At 42.4% G+C, this 19,512-nt stretch overlaps 1 protein-coding gene across 1 annotated transcript in view; it reads right to left on the bottom strand.

Moving 5' to 3' along the window:
- Positions 1–7,925: 7,925 nt before the first annotated feature.
- LOC105877546 (calreticulin-like) overlaps positions 7,926–19,512 on the bottom strand; it is a 30,142-nt gene continuing 18,555 nt past the window's right edge. Inside the window, exons 4-9 of the mRNA XM_076010219.1 lie at positions 18,775–18,869; positions 17,330–17,539; positions 15,481–15,594; positions 14,502–14,645; positions 10,091–10,183; positions 7,926–8,174 (exon numbers count right to left, since the gene is read on the bottom strand). Of these exons, the coding sequence (XP_075866334.1) occupies positions 7,926–8,174; positions 10,091–10,183; positions 14,502–14,645; positions 15,481–15,594; positions 17,330–17,539; positions 18,775–18,869 (905 nt within the window). The remainder of the gene's footprint in view (positions 8,175–10,090; positions 10,184–14,501; positions 14,646–15,480; positions 15,595–17,329; positions 17,540–18,774; positions 18,870–19,512) is intronic.

Raw genomic sequence — 19,512 nt, forward strand, 5'->3', positions numbered from 1 at the left:
TTATAGGCGCAGAGATTGACGTGTGAGCACAAGTTGTTGTAGCAGCAGCAACAAATAGTTAACCAGGCCTCACTTAAGGGCTGGGCTCCCCAATAGTTGCTCTCTAGGAACCAGGTCTTAGATTATCATTGAGTCCAGTTTACTCTCCCCCTGGGGAGAATAGTAAACACAAATAAAACCCATTTCATTCACACAACATTTCTAAAATTGCAAAAAAGGCATTTGCATCGACCTGCATTTATACCTCCAGCAACACTATGAGTTCAAAAATATCATCTCTATTTAACAAATAAGGAAACTGAGGCCCGGGGAGGTAATGTGCTAAGGGCCCACACACATTAAATAAGAGATCTATCACTAGATCGCAGGTCTCTAGACTCCCACTTATGGGCTCCTTTCACTGTATGTATCTTGCTGCCTCATTTCCTTCCTGGGACTTTGATCTTGAATCACAGCCCAAGGAATTTATAAGGGCAACCATTTGAATGTCCCAGTGAAAAATTCTAAAGGAGCTTGATGATAATTGAAGTTTCCCATAAGGCAGCACTATATAGGTGGGCTCTATGGACTCTGGGATCCTGTTATACACATCAAGTTTCTTTTCTTTTTTGAGACGGAGTCTCACTTGGTTGCCCAGGCTAGAATGAGTGCCGTGGTGTCAGCCTAGCTCACAGCAACCTCAATCTCCTGGGCTCAAGCAATCCTGCCTCAGCCTCCCAAGTAGCTGGGACTACAGGTGTGTGCCACCATGCCCAGCTAATTTTTTCTATAGATATATATATTAGTTGGCCAATTAATTTCTTTCTATTTATAGTGGAGATGGGGTCTCGCTCTTGGTCAGGCTGGTTTTGAACTCCTGACCTCAAGCAATCCACCCACCTCGGCCTCCCAGAGTGCTAGGATTACAGGCGTGAGCCACCGCGCCTGGCCTACACATCAAGTTTCTAAGTATTTATGAAGTACCTGCCATGTGCCAGGCACTCTGCCTTACATATACTCTCTCAATTCAACCTCACAACTTTCATGTAAGGTAGATATTATTATAATCCCCACTTTCCGGGTGAGGAAACTGAGACTTAAAAAATTAAGTCACTGGACCAAAGTTCAAGATCTAGTAAATGGCAGTGCTGGGATCCTAATTTAGGTCTGTCTGGCTCCAAAACTGATCCCCCTTACATTACACTATCTCCTTTCTCATGATCAGCTTGGTCACCTTAGTCAAGGTACTGAATTTATGTGACCTTCCACTTCTTTACCAGCAAAATGGAGATGTCAGGACCTAATTCATGGGAATATTACAGGTTAATCAGAAATCACATCATAGTAGAACCTACTTCAGTAAACATAGCAGGTACACATTATCTTTCAGTTTAGTTTGAATCTAAATCCTTCACATGTGAAAAGAATCAGGATTTCTCTTGTGAGATTTATCCTGCTGACTAGTATTCCAGGTCCAAATTCTGAAGACATAGGGCCTTGAGGGGGGCAACAGTTATTCTCTAAGGAAACAGAGCAATTTAATGTACTTCAGAGAGGAGAAAGAACCTGCACTCAAACTAGCCATAAAATGTAGCAAATGGAAATTAGTAAATGCTCAATAAAGAGATTTGAATTTGTGTCTCACAAGCTTGGGACCTTCACTTAAGCCAGGGCCTTTTACCTTTTATGTATGATTTTTGTTTGTTTGTTTGTTTTTTTTGTTTTGTTGTTTTTTTTTTTGAGACAGAGTCTCGCTTTGTTGTCCAGGCTAGAGTGAGTGCCGTGGCGTCAGCCTAGCTCACAGCAACCTCAAACTCCTGGGCTTGAGTGATCCTTCTTCCTCAGCCTCCCGAGTAGCTGGGACTACAGGCATGCGCCACCATGCCCGGCTAATTTTTTATATATATATCAGTTGGCCAATTAATTTCTTTCTATTTATAGTAGAGACGGGGTCTCGCTCTTGCTCAGGCTGGTTTTGAACTCCTGACCTTGAGCAATCCGCCCGCCTCGGCCTCCCAAGAGCTAGGATTACAGGCGTGAGCCACAGCGCCCGGCCTGTTTGTTTGTTTTTTAGAGACAGAGTCTTGCTCTGTTACCCAGGCTGGAGAGGTTGGAACTCCTGGGCTTAAGGGATCCTCTGGCCTCATCCCCCTGAGTAACTGGGACTACAGGTGCATCCACCCAGCCCGCCCTATTTTTAAATTTTTTTGTAGAGACAGGGTCTGGCTATGTTGCCCAGGCTAATCATGAACACCCAGCCTCAAGTGATCCTGCCTCCTCAGCCTCCCAAAGTACTGGGAATTCAGGTGAGAGGCACCATGCCCAGCCTTTTACATATAATCTTATTTTAGCATACTGTAACACCAAGAGGTGTGTCTTCTTATGACCTCATTTTTCAGGCAAGGACTTTGAAGCTCAGAGAGTTTAAGTGACCTGGCTAAGGTCACATATCTAATTGAAGGTAGAGAGGAACTGAAGCCCAGTTTGGCACCAATGCACCAAGCTTTCAGCTGTGTGCAGTCTGGCCAGTCTAGTAGCAACTTACCCTGCTCCAGGACTTTAGTAGGACTCTTTGAATGGAAATTGACTCTCAGGTCAAACATAATGCTGATTTCTTGCCCATTCATTATTGGCAGGGACGGAAAATCAATTCTGTGTGCATCAGCACAGTTTAGGGAGAATGCTGCCTAGGACAATGTTTCTGCTATAGCAGAACAGATAAATACCAACACTTAAACAAATGACAGCAATGGTATGTGATAAATACAAGAGTGAAAATAATGACTAATCTTTGTACAGCACTTTTTGATTCATAAGGAACATTCTTATCTATTACCTAATTTGCTCCTCATATCACTCCTTTGAGATGGGTATTGTCATTGCCATTTCACAGATGAAGAAACCGAGTGTTAAAGGAGTTATTTCATATGAAAGAAATGGACATATATTGTTTTATCCTCTCCCAGCTTCCATTCCCCCTTCTTTTGGTACTGAACCCTGTGTTTCCTTTGGAGATCAAATACCCACTGCTTACCATTGATTAGATCAGTATGAGCACATGACATGAGTCTTTGAGAGTCAAGCTTAGAACTTTTGTTTGGCTTTTATTCAAACTGTTGAGAGGGAGGAACTCTCTTAAACCCATGGGTGTGAATCTGAAGTTAAGGGCTACTACCATAAGAAAAAAATATTATGTATAAGTTTTAAACCAGCAGAAGAAAATTCAGCTTATCCAATGGAAAGCAGAAATGGAAATTGAAAATTTTTAATATATAGTAAATTGTCTGGGCATGGTGGCTCACGCCTGTAATCCTAGCACTCTGGGAGGCCGAGTTGGGTAGATCGCTCAAAGTCAGGAGTTCAAAACCAGCGTGAGCAAGAGCGAGACCCAGTCTCTACTAAAAATAAAAAGAAATTAATTGGCCAACTAAAAATATATTGAAAAAATGAACTGGGCATGGTGGCGCATGCCTGTAGTCCCAGCTACTCAGAAGGGTGAGGCAGAAGGATTGCTTGAGCCCAGGGGTTTGAGGTTGCTGTGAGCTAGGCTGATGCCACAGCACTCTAGCCTGGGCAACACAGTAAGACTCTGTCTCAGAATAAAGCAAATAAATAAATAAATAAATATTTTTAATATATAGTAAATAAATGATAGGAGTAAATATTAATATATAGTAATTACATCAAATGTAAATAAATTAATCTCACCAACTGGATTTTTAAAAATTAAATCCCCAGCTTGGTACAGTGGCTTACACTGTAATCCTAGCACTTTGGGAGGCCAAGGTGGGAGGATTGCTTGGGGCCAGGAGTTTGAGACCAGCTTGAGCAACATGGTAAGACCTTGTCTCAAAAATAAATAAAAATAAAAAATTTCAAAGAAAAAAATTACATCCAACAATAAATTGACTATAAGAGACATACTTAAAGAGACAAAAAGACTAAAAATAAAAAGAGGAAAAAGATACACCAGACAAAGGTGAACTGAGTTGCAATCTTTTTTTTTTTTTGAGGCAGAGTCTCACTCTGTTGCCTGGGCTAGAGTGCCATGGCGTCAGCCTAGCTAACAGCAACCTCAAACTCCTGGGCTCAAGCGATCCTTCTGCCTCACCCTCCTGAGTAGCTGGGACTACAGACATGCGCCACCATGTCTGGCTCATTTTTTCTATATATTTTTAGCTGGCTAATTAATTTCTTTCTATTTATAGTAGAGACGGGGTCTCGCTCTTGCTCAGGCTGGTTTCAAACTCCTGACCTTGAGCAATCCTCCCCCCTCTGCCTCCCAGAGTGCTAGGATTACAGGCGTGGTGAGCCACTGCACCCAGTCTGCGTTGCAATCTTAATGCCTGTCAAAGAGCAATTTCAGTTTTAAAAGATATATGAAAAGTCATTATATATTCATAAAAGAAACAAAAGACATAGATAGCAAGTACACCTTATCGGGAAAAAGAAAAAGTAAAAGAATCTTTTATTATTTTTAAAATTAAAGGTTTTTTTTCTTATTTTGTAAAAAAAAATTTTTAATTAATAAAAATAAAAAAATATTTAAAAAATAAAAAAAAAGAAAGAAAGGATAAACACACAGATCTCTCTAGTCATACAGTCTTAAAGTATATACAACTGCAGGAAAAATAGAGAGATGTATAATTGTAACTAAAGATTTTAATATCCCCCTCTCAAAAACTGATATATTTAGGCTTGAATAGTATAACTACTGCATTTCAACAATTTTACATCTTATACAAGAGTAGACTCTAGAAGGATTAAAAACATAATAAATGTGAAAAGGAAAATTATAAAGAAAAATATAGGGGCTAGGAGCAGTGGCTTTCACCTGTAATCCTAGAACTTTGGGAGACCAAGGCAGGAGGATTACTACAGGTCAGGAGTTCAAGACCAGCCTGAGCAAGAGTGAGACTCATATCTACAAAAAATAGAAAAATTAGGAGTCATGGTGGCACACACCTGTAGTCCCAGCTACACAGGAGGCTGAGGCAAGAGGATTGATTGAGCCCAGGAGTTTGAGATTGCAGTGAGCTATGATGACACCAAGTTTGAGGTTGCAGTTAGCTATGATAACACCACTGCATTCTAGCCTGGGTGACGGAGAGAGACTTTCTCTCAAAAAACAAAACAAAACAAAAACAAACAATGAACACAAAACTGGAAGGAAATGCAATAAATATTGTGCAGTTGTCTCTGGATTTGGGGATAACAAGAAATTTTGACTTTCTAATACATATCTTAATTTCAAATGTTTTACACTGAACACCTATTACTTATGAAAATTAAATATATAATCAGAATTTTTTAATAAGATCATCTGGAGGAATATAGTTCAGTGGCAGAATGATGATGTTCAAAAGATGTGTCCTTGAGAAAAACACAAAAATTTCAAAGTCTGTGTGCAAAATGAATGAAACTATGCATGAATTTTTTATTGTTAAAATTATCCCAGTTTCAGAAATAACATGTGCACAAGCAATCAAAATAAAAGGCAAAAGAAAATTTAACAAAGGTGAGAGCAGCAGCTTTTAAAAATATTCAAATGGATCCTTATTGTTTAATCTTTCCCCCAAATCCTGCATGAAAATCAGTATCTCTATTTAGTGATACTGAAAATTTATAACAATTGGTAGAGCATACACCTGTCCAATCAGAGCAGACATTTATAGTAAAGAATGCTAGTATCAGACTGGCATCCCTAAACTACAGATTATCCCATACATCAGCTCTCCAAACCCAAAACAAAATGTTTAGACTCAGCATCTAAAGCCTTGCTCTTTTTCACAATGGGAAGATTCTTACGTTATAGAAATAGGTATAAAGTCAAGTTTTCCAAAACAGAATATTCCAAAGATTATAAGGTCCAGAAACTACATCAGGTACCAGTCTATCTGAAAGAAGGAAGAAGTTCTTGCTGCTCTTTGCTGATCTCACCACCCCACTTCCTGTCATCTGGGTGCTCTGCTCTTTGACTCTGAAATCTGGTCCATACATCCCCTTTTCCACTGGGCAGACTTTTATGCATTCTTTAAGATCTAGCTCAAAAGTCACTTCCTTCATGAAGTCTTTCCTGAAACCACCAGGCAGAATTTTATTCATGTTTGCAACTAATTTTTACTGAGCACCTACTATACACCACATTCATATTTGTAGCCCTGGCCTGTCATTTACTGAATGATATGACTGCCATGTCTGTGGGTTTGAATCCTTGGCTATTGGATGCAGTTTTTTTTATTTTTATTTTATTTTTTTATTTTTTTGAGACAGAGTCTCGCTTTGTTGTCCAGGCTAGAGTGAGTGCCATGGCGTCAGCCTAGCTCACAGCAACCTCAAACTCCTGGGCTCGAGCGACCCTTCTGCCTCAGCCTCCCGAGTAGCTGGGACTACAGGCATGCGCCACCATGCCCGGCTAATTTTTTATATATATATCAGTTGGCCAATTAATTTCTTTCTATTTATAGTAGAGACAGGGTCTCGCTCTTGCTCAGGCTGGTTTTGAACTCCTGACCTTGAGCAATCCGCCCGCCTCAGCCTCCCAGAGAGCTAGGATTACAGGCGTGAGCCACCGCGCCTGGCCTTGGATGCAGTTTTAAAAATATATATTTAAAAAGATATTTCTCCCATGTGGAATGTTGCCTACACTATGTACTCAATAGTAATAGATATTTGCTCACCCATTCCACAGCCAGGTACAGTGGAAAGATAAACTTTGAAACCAGATGAACTTAAGTTCAGATACTGGCCCTGCCCTTTACTAGCCGTTTGACCCTGAGCAAGTATTTACCTGCTCTGAGCAGTTTCTGTATCTGTAAAATGAAGATAATAATGGTATCATCTATAATGGCTGCTATTAGGATTAAATGAGCACATTGTAGGAGTTCCACAAATTTCTGTGAAGTGCTTTCTAATCTGTAAAAAACTATAGGAATGGACTTGATAATGATCTTATTAGCAGGTGGTATAGAAAAATAAATATGATACCAGTAAACTTGCAAACAAGTGGCAATTATTTAAAAATTAGGGTACAAAATAGCAGAGAAGCAGGACTTTCGTAAATCTGGCTGTGGGGTGGGGGGTGGCTCACACCTGTAATCCTAGCACTTTGGGAGGCCAAGATGGGAGGGTCACTTGAGGCAAGGAGTTCATGACCAGCCTGACCAACATAGCAAGATCTCATCTCTACAAAAAATAAGAAAAATTAGCTGGATATGGTGGTGTACACTTGTAGTCCCACAGGAGGCTGAGGCAGGAGGATCACTTGAGCCCAGGAGTTCAAGGCTGCAGTGAGCTATGATCATGCTACTGCATTCAGAGCAAGGCCCTATTACTTAAAAAAAAAAAAAAAAAAAAAAATATATATATATATATATAAAGAGAGAGAGGAAGTCTGATTTTATTTTTAACTGCTTGATACATCTGCAGGAGGAAAACATCTGTACACAAGTACAAGTATCAGCACTGCTCAGTAAATACGAAGTAATACATACATTTAAACAAAATAAAATCCCTGGGTGCACTGGGATAAATTGAAAGTGAGGATCAACTTTATACAGAAGTTTATTTACCAATAACTAATTTAATAAACACTATGAAGGTGGCTCTGTGACACATTGGATAGTGCATTAGACTTCTAATAAACACCATGATAATAATAGCAGTTATAGCTACCATTTATTGACTATATATTTATCTCAGGCACTTTATACATATTAGCTCATTTAATTTTTACAACAACCTCATAAAATAGAAATTATCACTCCCTTTCCACTAATAAGGAAATAGAAGCTTCAAGATGTAATGTGGCTTTCCTCAAGTCATACAGAGCAAAGAAGTTGGGATGAAAATACAGAACTTATTCAAAAAGAGCAAGTTATTTTGCTCCCCAAATTGTGCCAGTCTCATGAACTTTATCCCTGTAAGGGTAACTATTTTTTTCCCAGTTACAGTTCATCCTTCTGGTCAATAAGGACTTCTTCATTTTTACCCGGAAACGCTCTGTCAGCATCATCTTCCTGCATCTGCCTGTCATTTCCTGGTTCCTCAGCAGGGTCCTCTTCATTTCCCTCTTCTTCAATTCCCCAGATGTCATCTTTCTCTTCCTCCTCCTTTTCCTTTTTCTTCTTGGCCTCTTCTTCCTGCTTTCTTTTTTCAATTTCTTCATATAGTTCTCTCCATTGCTTCTCCAGGTCCTATTTAGGATGTGAATTTCAAAGTAATTTACAGATGGTATAAACAAAGTCAGCCCACTTTAGAAATATCGGGCCTCTTGCCATGGTCTTAAGGATTTCTGGGATGGTGTTTATTTACATAAACATTTTCAGAATAGAAATGTGTGTGTGTTTGTAATTTGCTCATAAATAAAATTGGTTCTGATTCATCAGACATTGATTGAATGCCCACTGCATTGCTAACCACAGTGCTAGACGATCAGTACACATTATGTGTATTCCTCACAGCCATGTGAAATCAGTGTTACTTGTACCACTTTCTATCTGACAGATCTGAGATTTGGACTTCTTTATACATTTCTTATTGGTCTCCCAAAACTGAATGCAAGCCCTATGAGGACAGAAATGTCTTTATTTTATTTCACTGCCATATCCCCAGCATCTACAATAGTGCTTTAAACAGGTACTCAACAAATATTTGTCAAGTGAAAGTATGGTTTGATAATAATAACTACCATGTATTGAGCACTTACTATATGCCAGGAACTTAAAAGGCAGATGATATAATTATTCCCAATTTATAGATGAAGAAAAGTTCAATAACTTGTCCAAGTTCAGCTAGTAAATAATGGAGCCTGGATTTATTTATTTATTTATTTATTTTTGAGACAGAGTCTTACTTTGTTGCCCAGGCTAGAGTGAGTGCCTTGGCGTCAGCCTAGCTCACAGCAACCTCAATCTCCTGGGCTCAAGCAATCATACTTCTTCAACCTCCCGAATAGCTGGGACTACAGGCATGCGCCACCATGCCCCGCTAATTTTTTCTATATATATATTAGTTGGCCAATTAATTTCTTTCTATTTATAGTAGAGACGGGGTCTCGCTCTTGCTCAGGCTGGTTTCGAACTCCTGACCTTGAGCAATCTGCTCGCCTCAGCTTCCCAGAGTGCTAGGATTATAGATGTGAGCCTGGAGCCTGGATTTAAACCTAAGCAGTCTAGCTCCAAAACTAAAACTCTTAACTAATATGTAATAGTACCTCAACAAAGATTTCAGATGATAGGCCAGGGGCAGTGGCTCACGCCTGTAATCCTAGCACTCTGCGAGGGGAGGCGGGTGGATTGCTCAAGGTCTCGAAAAAAAAAAAAAAAAAAAGATTTCAGATGATAAACCCAAAGTAAAACAAGATAAAACCAGACTAAAAAGTACCAAAAAAGTCTAATAATTTTTTCCCATGATGACTACTTCAATTTTTAAAAAAATATTAAATGTCAAGGTTCTCTCAAAAAAATTGTTTTGGTACCTGTTCTTTTGCTGGTACTTTAAGCATAGGCTTAATCTGCCTCTGAGTAATCAAGCACTGGCCACAAACCTGCATGAATGGACCTCCCTGCAGAACCAGGAAGTCTGGATAGACAATGTCATCATCATGAGGCCATTGTCCCAAGTATCACTCCACCCATAAAATAGTTCTGGGAGGTCAGGGGAGCTGGTAAACAGCATTATCACCTTCCTCCTTTCTCTAAGCCAGCCATCACAAATGGGCTCAGTACCTCCTTTCTAGATCAACACACTATGAGCAGGCAGTGTGATAACACAAATGGAGCATGAGTTCTGGGTTCAAATTCTAACTCAACAACTTGAAGGCTGCGTGTGACTTTGGGCACTTTATACTCTGAATCTGGAAATTGGAGGTAAAAATATCTGTCTTACTGGGTTGTTTTAATGGCTCAGTGGGATAACTTTTGGAAAGTGTTTGTAGAGCCAGAAGTACAGATTTGTAGATGTCCAAGGAATGTGAGTTCTTTCCTCTACCTCCCAGGGCCATGCCACCAGAAATTAAACAATGACAATGAGGCTGATTTTTAAAATGCAAAGAACAATATTATAACTGGAGAGTCAGACATCTGGAATCCAGAGTGGGGGAATCTCTTACCTTTCTTGCTCCCCAAGTCTTATTTCCAACGTCTTTAGCAAACTCTTCATCATTTGTAAGAAGGAAATTGTCAAAGATGCTGCCTGACTTTACCTGTTGAAATGAAAACAATGGGATTATTAGGACTAGGTATCTAAATGTTGAAGGGCTTAAAAGTCACTTGGGGATCCTTGCTAAATGCACATCCCCAGGCCACAGGCCCAGAGATTTTAATCAATAATTGAGGTTAGGCAAGGAAATACAAAGGTTATTAATAATACAGAGGGTACAGAATGCTGTACTGCCCTAGATGACGTACTCCAGAAAGAAGTTCATTTGGTGTTTCCCAAGATTCTGTGCATCTCAAGCCTCTGAACTATTTTAGAGGGCTGTGAAGAAACTTCAATCACTCTGGCCAGCCGTGGTGGCTCACACCTGTAATCCTAGCACTCTGGGAGGCCAAGGAGGGAGGATTACTTAAGGTCAGGAGTTCAAGACCAGCTTGAGCAAGAGCGAGACCCATTATCTACCAAAAAAATAGAAAAATTAGTGTACAACTGTAGTCCCAGCTACTCAGGAGGCTGAGGCAGGAAAATTGCTGGAGCCCAGGAGTTTGACGTTGCAATGAGCTATAAAGGACACCACTGCACGCTAGCCCAGGCAACACAGTGAGACCCTGTCTCAAAAAAATAAATAAAATTCCATGCAAAACTTTAAGATATTTTCTTACCTTTGGGATCTTTTTTTTCTTTTGAGCTGTTAGCAGTCTTGCTTAGAGAACTGCCCATTTGTTGGCTTTCCCATTTTTCCTACTTCCATGAGAAATGTTCCTAATCTCTCCATTCTCTTCAGTGGCCCTTTGCCCCATACCCCTTAACATTAAACTCATGGGTTGTAAGGGTGCCAGTTCTGCTTCCTAACTGGTGACTGTGGTCTCCTTATATCCTCTCTGTGCTTACAAGTTTTCATTGCAAAATGGCAAAATGGAAGAAAATGTACTTTCCTTGCTTTCTTCATACAATCATCAGGCGAAGATAACACATGAGAAAGAGCTTTGTTAGACTGTTAAGCCTAAAGGCCTAAAGAATTTTTCAAAATTAATTCACTGAAAGTTACCTGGTCTCCTGTGCTATCCCACTTGGATCATAAAATGGAAAAGGTATAGGTTTGGGCACTTATTAGCTATGGGACCTTGACAAGTTTAACCCTTTGCACTTGGATGTCGAGTATGGATAATGTCAAGTGGATAATGAGAAAAAAGCGAGTGAGTGCAAAGGGTTAAGTCACCTTTCTGAGCCCTCAGTTTTCTCATCAGTAAAATGGAGATGGTAAGACCTACCCCCCTGGCCATCCAGGGCTGTGGCACAGACCATTGCTGTAAGGGATGTCAATGTGCTTTGCATTGTGGCTAGGCTATACTCATTGCAATTTGTGTTACTATTCCTTTGAAGATCATAAAGAGTTCCAAAGAGAAGAATTTTCTTTTTTCTCTGCAATCTCTTTCCAGTCTCTGTCCTAATTAAAAATGCAATCACTTCCACCTATGGCAAAAAGGGTAAAGAGGTTGTGTGTGGAGGTGTCAGAACAGGGAGCGAGAGAAGTCAGGGACTAGGCAAGATAGTAAACTGGCTCACTAGGCTGGGACCCAGGAAGGTTAGGGAGGGCAACTGGGCTCCCAGAGCATCTGAGGGCTGGAAACTAAGGGTTGGGGCAGGGCAGGAAAGGGAGTTCCCACTCATCTCCATGTTGAGAGTCATTTTGCTTTCCCAATATGGTGCAGGGACCCTGTGGTAAACTGAATGAGTTGGCTGAGTTGGGGGCGTGGAGTAGGACCTGTGAGTTCCAGACCCACTCAGAAGTTAAAAGGAAAGGATGCCTGCAAGGGTGATGTGACCATTGTGCAAAATGTATCACACACACACACATAAACAAACCCCACAAGATATGTAATCTCTTTGGCTTCATCCCAGACTGTTGGATCAGAACCTATATTTTAATAAGACAGCCTGGTGATTCACAGAAATGTTAAGTTTAAGAAGCACTCCTCCGGCATGGTTTAAATTCTTCAAATAGAAAGGTGTACCTGTGGCTGGGTGCGGTGGCTCACACCTGTAATCCTAGCACTCTGGGAGGCTGAGGCGAGAGGATTGCTAGAGGTCTGGAGTTTGAGACCAGCCTCAGCAAGAGCAAGACCTCATTTCTACTAAAGAAATAGAAAGAAATTAGCTGGACAACTAAAAATATATAGAAAAAATTTAGCCAGGCACGGTGGTGCATGCCTGTAGTCTCAGCTACTCGGGAGGCTGAGGCAGGAGGATTGCTTGAGCCCAGGAGTTTGAGGTTGCTGTGAGCTAGGCTGATGCCATGGCACTCTAGCCCAGGCAACAAAGTGAGACTCTGTCTCAAAAAAAAGAAAGAATGAAAGAAAGGTGTGCCTGTTTAAAGAGGAACAATTAATGCCAGATAATTTTTAATTTTGTAGATAAACAAAGATAGCTTAAGTTTTTTCCTGTGAGGAAAAAAACATATTAAGGAAACAATTAGATTAGGCATATTTATATGATAACACATGTTTGCAAGATGTAGAAATTTCCTGTTATGTATTAAAAAGGGACAACTGAAAAAAAAGATAACAATGCAAACTTGTGCAAATTGTATCCACGTTCTTCAAATAAGAGAGGAAGGAAAGAAGGGTACAATGTGTCCTGCCTCCCTTCCCTTCCTTCTTCCTTCCTTTTCTCCTGAACCGTTATCCCTCACCCCGCCTCCCCACCACACCCGCCCCCTGGTAATTTATGTACATGACCTCCTTATACTCCTATCTTGGTCTCCTTGAGCAAAAAGACCAAGAACATAGAAATAAATAAAGTAGGAAATATATAAATATAAATAAACCAAGAAAATCTCAAATAGGGGGTGTCTGTCCCAGTCTAAACTGTAGAAATCATTGATCAGAGACAGAGATTTCCATGGCCATGGGAACTCCCAGGACACACTCAAGGACAAGTAGCTGTGGTTTCCAGAGGCTCTGTTGTATAGTGGTAGAGTCATTACAGCAAGGGCTTTAGAGGCTGACAGAAGTGTGTTTGAATCCTGTCTCTACCATGCAATAGCTCTTGGGCACATCACTTGACCTTTCTGAGTCTCAATTCTCCCCAATGTAAGATGGGAAAATAATGAGAGACAACAATACTTTATAGAGTTGTGAGAATTAAGGAGGTAATATAGGTAAAGCATTGCCCCCAGGGCTGTGTTTAACAAAAGTAAATTCCCTTCTGCTCTAGGGGAATTCTTCTTCTAGGATTATGTGGATTAGTTTCTAGTGGCCTCCTGGGAGGGCCCATGGCCCTCCTCTTCACTTTGGGGCCTGCACTTGTGGTACTTTCTTTTCTCTTGATTTGGGGAAGAATCCTCCCCATCTTCAGTAACAAGTCTTGGGAAAGGAAGATATGAGGGTGGTGGGTGGGGGGGCAACTTTCTAAAGGCCTGACTATCTGGGCCCTCCTCTTTTGCTTCCAATCAGAGGAAAGATGACTGGCAGAGAGGAAGGCTAGGTCAGGACCTGTCATCATGGCTGGGGAAATCTCCCCTAACATGTGTCTGGGGATTTTAATATTTCAGAGTTTTACTACATCTCTCATTTCTCCTTATCCCCAGAACCACCCCCAAGAATCATGTAGGACCAGCAGAAGCAGTATAAAGTATTACAACCCTGAAGGTGACATTAAAAAGGCCTGCACTCATATCCTAGCTTTTCTACTTACCTTAACAGATGCATGTTTTCAGGCAAATTATTTGACTTTTCTGAGCCTCCTTTTCACATTTAGAAATAGGAGGCTTCATAGTGAAAATTAAATGGCATATGCAAAGTAATATATTGACTGCTACATGACAGCGACTCAGTAAATTTTAGCTATAATAATTATATTAGGGCCTGGCGAGGTGGCTCACACCTGTAATCCTAGCACTCTGGGAGGCCGAGGCAGGCGGATTGCTCGAGGTCAGGAGTTCGAAACTAGCCTGAGCAAGAGCGAGACCCCGTCTCTACTATAAATAGAAAGAAATTAATTGGCCAACTAATATATATAGAAAAAATTAGCCAGGCATGGTGGCACATGCCTGTAGTCCCAGCTACTTGGCAGGCTGAGGCAGGAGGATTGCTTGAGCCCAGGAGTTCGAGGTTGCTATGAGCTAGGCTGACGCCATGACACTCACTCTAGCCTGGGCAACAAAGCAAGACTCTGTCTCAAAAAAAAAAAAAAAAAGATTATATTAGGATGAATATGATTGACTCCATTTTAGAGATGAGCAGTTTGAGGCTTAGAAAGTTCAAGACTTCTTCAAATCTTGCGATTTCCAGCCTGGGGCTCATTCCACTCTGTGAAAACTAGAGGGACTATTGGTCAGTGGCTCTAAGCCCAGAGAGCTTTACCTGCCAAAGGTCCAGGCCAAGAACACTGATGTTATAATAGTGACAAATGGTGGGGTCAGGCTTATATTTAGGGTTGTCTATTTCTGGATGAATCCACTCTCCCTGGTAATTGGGATTGTCAATGACCCGAGGTTTCCATTGTCCCTAAGCAAAGAACCAAAGAGGGAACATGGTGTTAGTATTTTTTCATTTTCCTGATCTGCTGCAATCAGAAAGGCCAATCAATTTACAAAGGCTGTTAGGTATTAGACATAAAGATTCAGAGCAGGTTTCCTGGAGCTACTTTCCCTTTCTTTGAGTTAATGCACCGGACTCTTCCAAGTTCTCCTTTCTACCCAGAGGGAGCCAAATGAGGTGGCAGGCACCCATTCTGATCCTGGCCACCTCTGCACAAGCTCATTCACAATGCTAAGAAAATGTAGCTTCTCAGAGAATATCATCTAAGTACCTGGCTCTTGGGACTCTTTTCTTCCTAGTGTGTAGCATAGGAAACTAGCCAAATAAAATCATGCTTGTTTCAGTCAGTTTTCTCTCTGGATCACTTGGCAGCTAATTTCCTTTAGTTCTTGCTTCCAACATGAGGTCAGGAGTTAGCCCTTAAGAAGAAATGTCTCCATCCCCTAATACCTTTGGCCCTTTCCCCTTCTGGCCCACTTCTAAGACTTCCAGTTCCTGACCCCAGACCCGTTTCCTGTTTGGACCATGTTCCTGTGACTGTCTGCTCTCCACCGCTCTGGACAAACTCCCTGGCCCAGACTTCCTTGGCCTCTACCTCTCAGCATTGGCCTTTACCAGCCCACCCTTTCCCAAGTAGGCACAGCCCTGAGAGCAGTGCTCAGATGAGGCTACAGTCTTGTTTGGGGGGTTGGAGGGGAGGGAAGATGACCACAGGATCTCAGAGCTTCTGTTTTATAAATTAGAATATATGTCACTTCTATATTATTTCTAACACCCATTGGAAAGAGAGACCCCCACTCACCTTATACTTCGAGTTTGATATCAGAGGCCCTTCCCACTCCCCATCCATAGCCTCATTCCAGTCATCCGGCTTCTTGGCCTCTGGGTCTGGGATGTACTCAAAGTCCTCCCAGTCCTAAAATGAAATGTTCTTTCATGAGGATAGATGTGTGGACTGGAATGAAACTGGACCTGGTTCCCTACCCCTGCTAGACCTGGTTCCCTACCCCTGCTGCCCTCTCACCCTCACCTGTATGAAGGCCCAGCTCAGGATCCTGCAAAGAAAAAGGCTTTAAAGCAACTCCGATCCCTCCTCTGGGTTCACTATCACTCTGACCTTGAGCACATTAAGCTCAAATAAGATGGAATTTCCCTTGTCTATGACCTCACCCTTCCACCAATCATGTGCCCCTATTGTCTTAACAGGTCTTCTGCCCTAGGTCCCCCTTCTTGAAGAGGCCTCTTGGTGACTTGCTTTGCATCCCAGGATGCTCCCAGACATGTATCAGTCCTCTCTTGTACCTAGATCCCTCTTATTTCCCCAGACAGACTCTACACGTAGTCACAAACGACCTACCCCAACTTTCATATTTCTACTGCCATGGAGCCTCCAAGGCTTTGTTCTGTCAACCTGGCAGTTCACCTTGGTTCTGACCATTTGACCAGACTAACAATGGCTTCCATGCCTAGCCCAACAAACTCACAGCCATTCAACACAATTGGGATTGGGAAAGTTCCCTGGTTGCTAGCCTGTCCCAGTTGTTTTACAATTCCTAAGCAGACCATCAGCATCCTATCCCAGGAACTGTAGCCTTGACAGAGCCCTGCCAGTCTTATCAGTTTCCATCTTCCCCTGGTCTACTCAGCAGGGGACATAGAGGCCTGCAGCCTCTCTGACCCTCTTCCCTTCCCCCGCCTTGAGCCAACCCTGCCTATATCAGGTACATGGTCCTCACCAGGAGGGTAGTGGATCCATGGTTAGTCTTGCTGCCCTGACCCTGCCTGCTGGGCCCAGCAGGAACCTAGCACCTTCTTTTTCCACGGTGTTGAAAGGACAGACACTTTTCCTGATCATCTGCCTATTCCCTAACTATATCTCCCTTCCCCTGGGATTGGAGTCCTTTGCTGAATCTCCCTAGACATGCTTGGGCTGCTGCGGCCTCTTGCAGACCTTTCTTTAGGGACTGGACTCCAGCTGCTGGGTCCCATGCTGCCCCCTGCCTGACCTCAAGCATCTCCGCTGCAAGAGGCTGATGCCGCTCTGACCAGTGCAGCAGCAACGTGGCAGGTAAGACTCTCCCTGGCTGGATCCAACAGACTTTTCCAACCTCATCTCCTACTGTGCCCTACCTTGAACCTTATGTTCCCAAAATACTGAACTGCTGCTTTCACTTTCTTTACACAACCATGTTATTTTCCACATAACCGTTGTGCCTTTGCTCCTGCTGTTTCCTGGGCCTGCAATGTCTTTCCTCCAACCCAATTTCCCACTTTCGTTACTCTAATGAATCTATTATTTGAAATTCAGTATATTATTAACATATAAAGGTTATATATTAAGGACTTACTATATACCAGGCACCATGTTCTGTATTTTTTTAAGAGACAGAGTTTCATTCTGTCACCCAGGCTGGAGTGCAGTGGTGCAATCATAGTTCACTGTAACCTCCAATTCCTGGGTTCAAGTGATCCTCCTGCCTCAGCCTCTTAAGTAGCTGAGACTATAGGCATACAACACCACACCCAGCTAATTTTTTAGCTGGATGCCTCCTTGAGGGATTGATGGCCCCAGTCTCTGCACATCAACCCAGCCTCCCTCTCCTACCTCCACAGCTGAGAGCCCGCCTGCTTCCCAGCCAAACACCTCTGACCTCGGGTTTCTTATCTTCAGGATCCTCTATTTGCAGACGTTCATCCCATTTCCTTGGTTTCCGGGCGTAGGGGTCTTTTATTTTCCTGGGAGGCAAGAAGTCCCAGTCTTCCTCCAGACCCCCAGCTGCCACTTTCTGGTTGTCAATTTTGACCTCATAAGTAGCATTGGGGCGAATGATCAGAGTGTATAGGTGAGTGTCTTTATTGATCTATAAAGGGAATGTGGGTATATTTTAGTTCCATATTGAACATCTTTAGATCTCAAGCAATTAAATGTACCAGACCCTCAGTTCTCTGAATACCACCCCCACACACATATTCACAAACATAGTTTAGCACACTCCTCATCCTGTTTCTCTCGTTAACCCTATAGGGATTCTGGTTCTCATTCTTCTAGTACACACTCCTCTGGTCTCCCTTAGCCTTCACCCCTCTTTCCACTACAGCTCTGATCATTCTCTAATCTTGTCTGTTTTTCTGTCTGTCCTACTGGACTGTGAGCTTCTCAATGGGAGGAGTCATCTATACTTTATCTGTTGTGCTTCCAGCTCCCAGCATGAGGCCTGCCCCAGAGGAGGACCTCAGGGAGCCTCTGTGTGTGCACCCTCTGTGTAGTCCTGCTAAGGAAGGCCTTGGGCCTGAACACAAGTTCTCCAATGACGCAGGCTCTATGGGCTTTTCTAGATTCACTTCCTGCTTTTCCCTTGTGTTCCAGCAGTGCCAAACCTCTTTCTCAAGTCACCTTGACTTTTCTCCTGCAATTACCTCTTCTAAGAATTCAAAATTTTCACACTCCTTCACAAGACAAAGTCATGCTCATCTTTCAAAACTCAGCACAGCGGAAACCTTCTCTAGGAAACATTTCCTAAGCCGCCAGGTTGGGTAGAGGTTCTCCCCTCGACCCTCATCATCCTAGGTATCACTTGCCTTTGTTTGACTCTTGCCTTCCCTTACCATGAGGTGAGAGGCCATGTCTAGGGCCATGACAGGGGCCATGTCAGAACCCACGCTCTCCCCATCCCAAGGCCCAGCACAGAGTTAGCATTTGGTGAATGAATGCCTATTGAATTGCTGACAAAATCCACCTACTATCCTCTAGCAAACCTAGGTCTCTCTAACTTGATGTTAGTGAGAAAAACCAACCCCCCCCCCCATTTCGAAGCCCAGCACTCCCTACCCACCCCCGCTCCACTCTGTCATCTATCAGTGGGAACTGGGCCATGCCAAACACTGTTCCAGGAGAGGACATTAAATGACTTCCTGGGCTTTTGGATCAGCTGCTCCTTTGTGAACTCTTGCAATTTACAGCACTTCTCTAGGTCTACTTTCTAATCTGTAAAATGGAGATGATAGTATTTACTGGGTTTTTGTGAGGATTAAATGAGATAACATATATAAAATGCTTATCCTCAGCCTTAGGCTACAGAATAGCCCACACATTTACCTTGCACTTGATGGTCTTTTTGTTCTCATGGTATTTCCCCTGGTAATGAAGGATGACCTGTACTTTGTTGTTCCCAAAGCCACAGATGTCGGGTCCTGGAAATCAAACCCCAAAGCATGATTTCACATCACTTTAAGACAATTTGCCTGGTCTGAAACCAAGACCCAAGACAGACTCAACCTATGTATTAATCAGGGTCTCAGCAGGAAAAGGATGGCACACTTAAATTTAGGATTATTTGAGAAGGATTTAATAAAGGGACTGTTTGCAAAGGTGGGGGCAGGACATTGAGAAAACATGAGGTATGGTGCTATGCGTAGGGCTAGCAGCAGTGGGCTCTCACCCCTAAGCCTGAAGGGGCAAGAGGGAGTGGTTACCAGAGCCTGGAAGAAAAAGAGTCCTGCGGAGAGGACAGCCAGGAGAGAAGCTGACTTTCCGTTGTGGGCACAACTCTCTTCTCTCCCTCCAATCTCCTGCCTGGGCTGCCATTGACCACACCCAACCAGAAGCCCCTCTTTTGCCAGGGATTTTATACCATGTCATTTAATTCTCACAACAAGTAGATGTTACTGTCCCAACTCTTAGCTGGGAAAACTGTAGCTCAGAAATGTTAACAGCTTGCCTGCCCAAGGGCAAACAGCTAATAAGCCCCATTGCTGGGATTCAAACCCAAGCCTATCTAGAAATAGAACCTAAGGCCCTTTATGCTTCGTGAAAACTCTAGAGGGAACTCTAGAG

This window comes from Microcebus murinus, chromosome 2 (assembly GCF_040939455.1).
Source record: "Microcebus murinus isolate Inina chromosome 2, M.murinus_Inina_mat1.0, whole genome shotgun sequence".
Lineage (NCBI taxonomy): Eukaryota > Metazoa > Chordata > Mammalia > Primates > Cheirogaleidae > Microcebus > Microcebus murinus.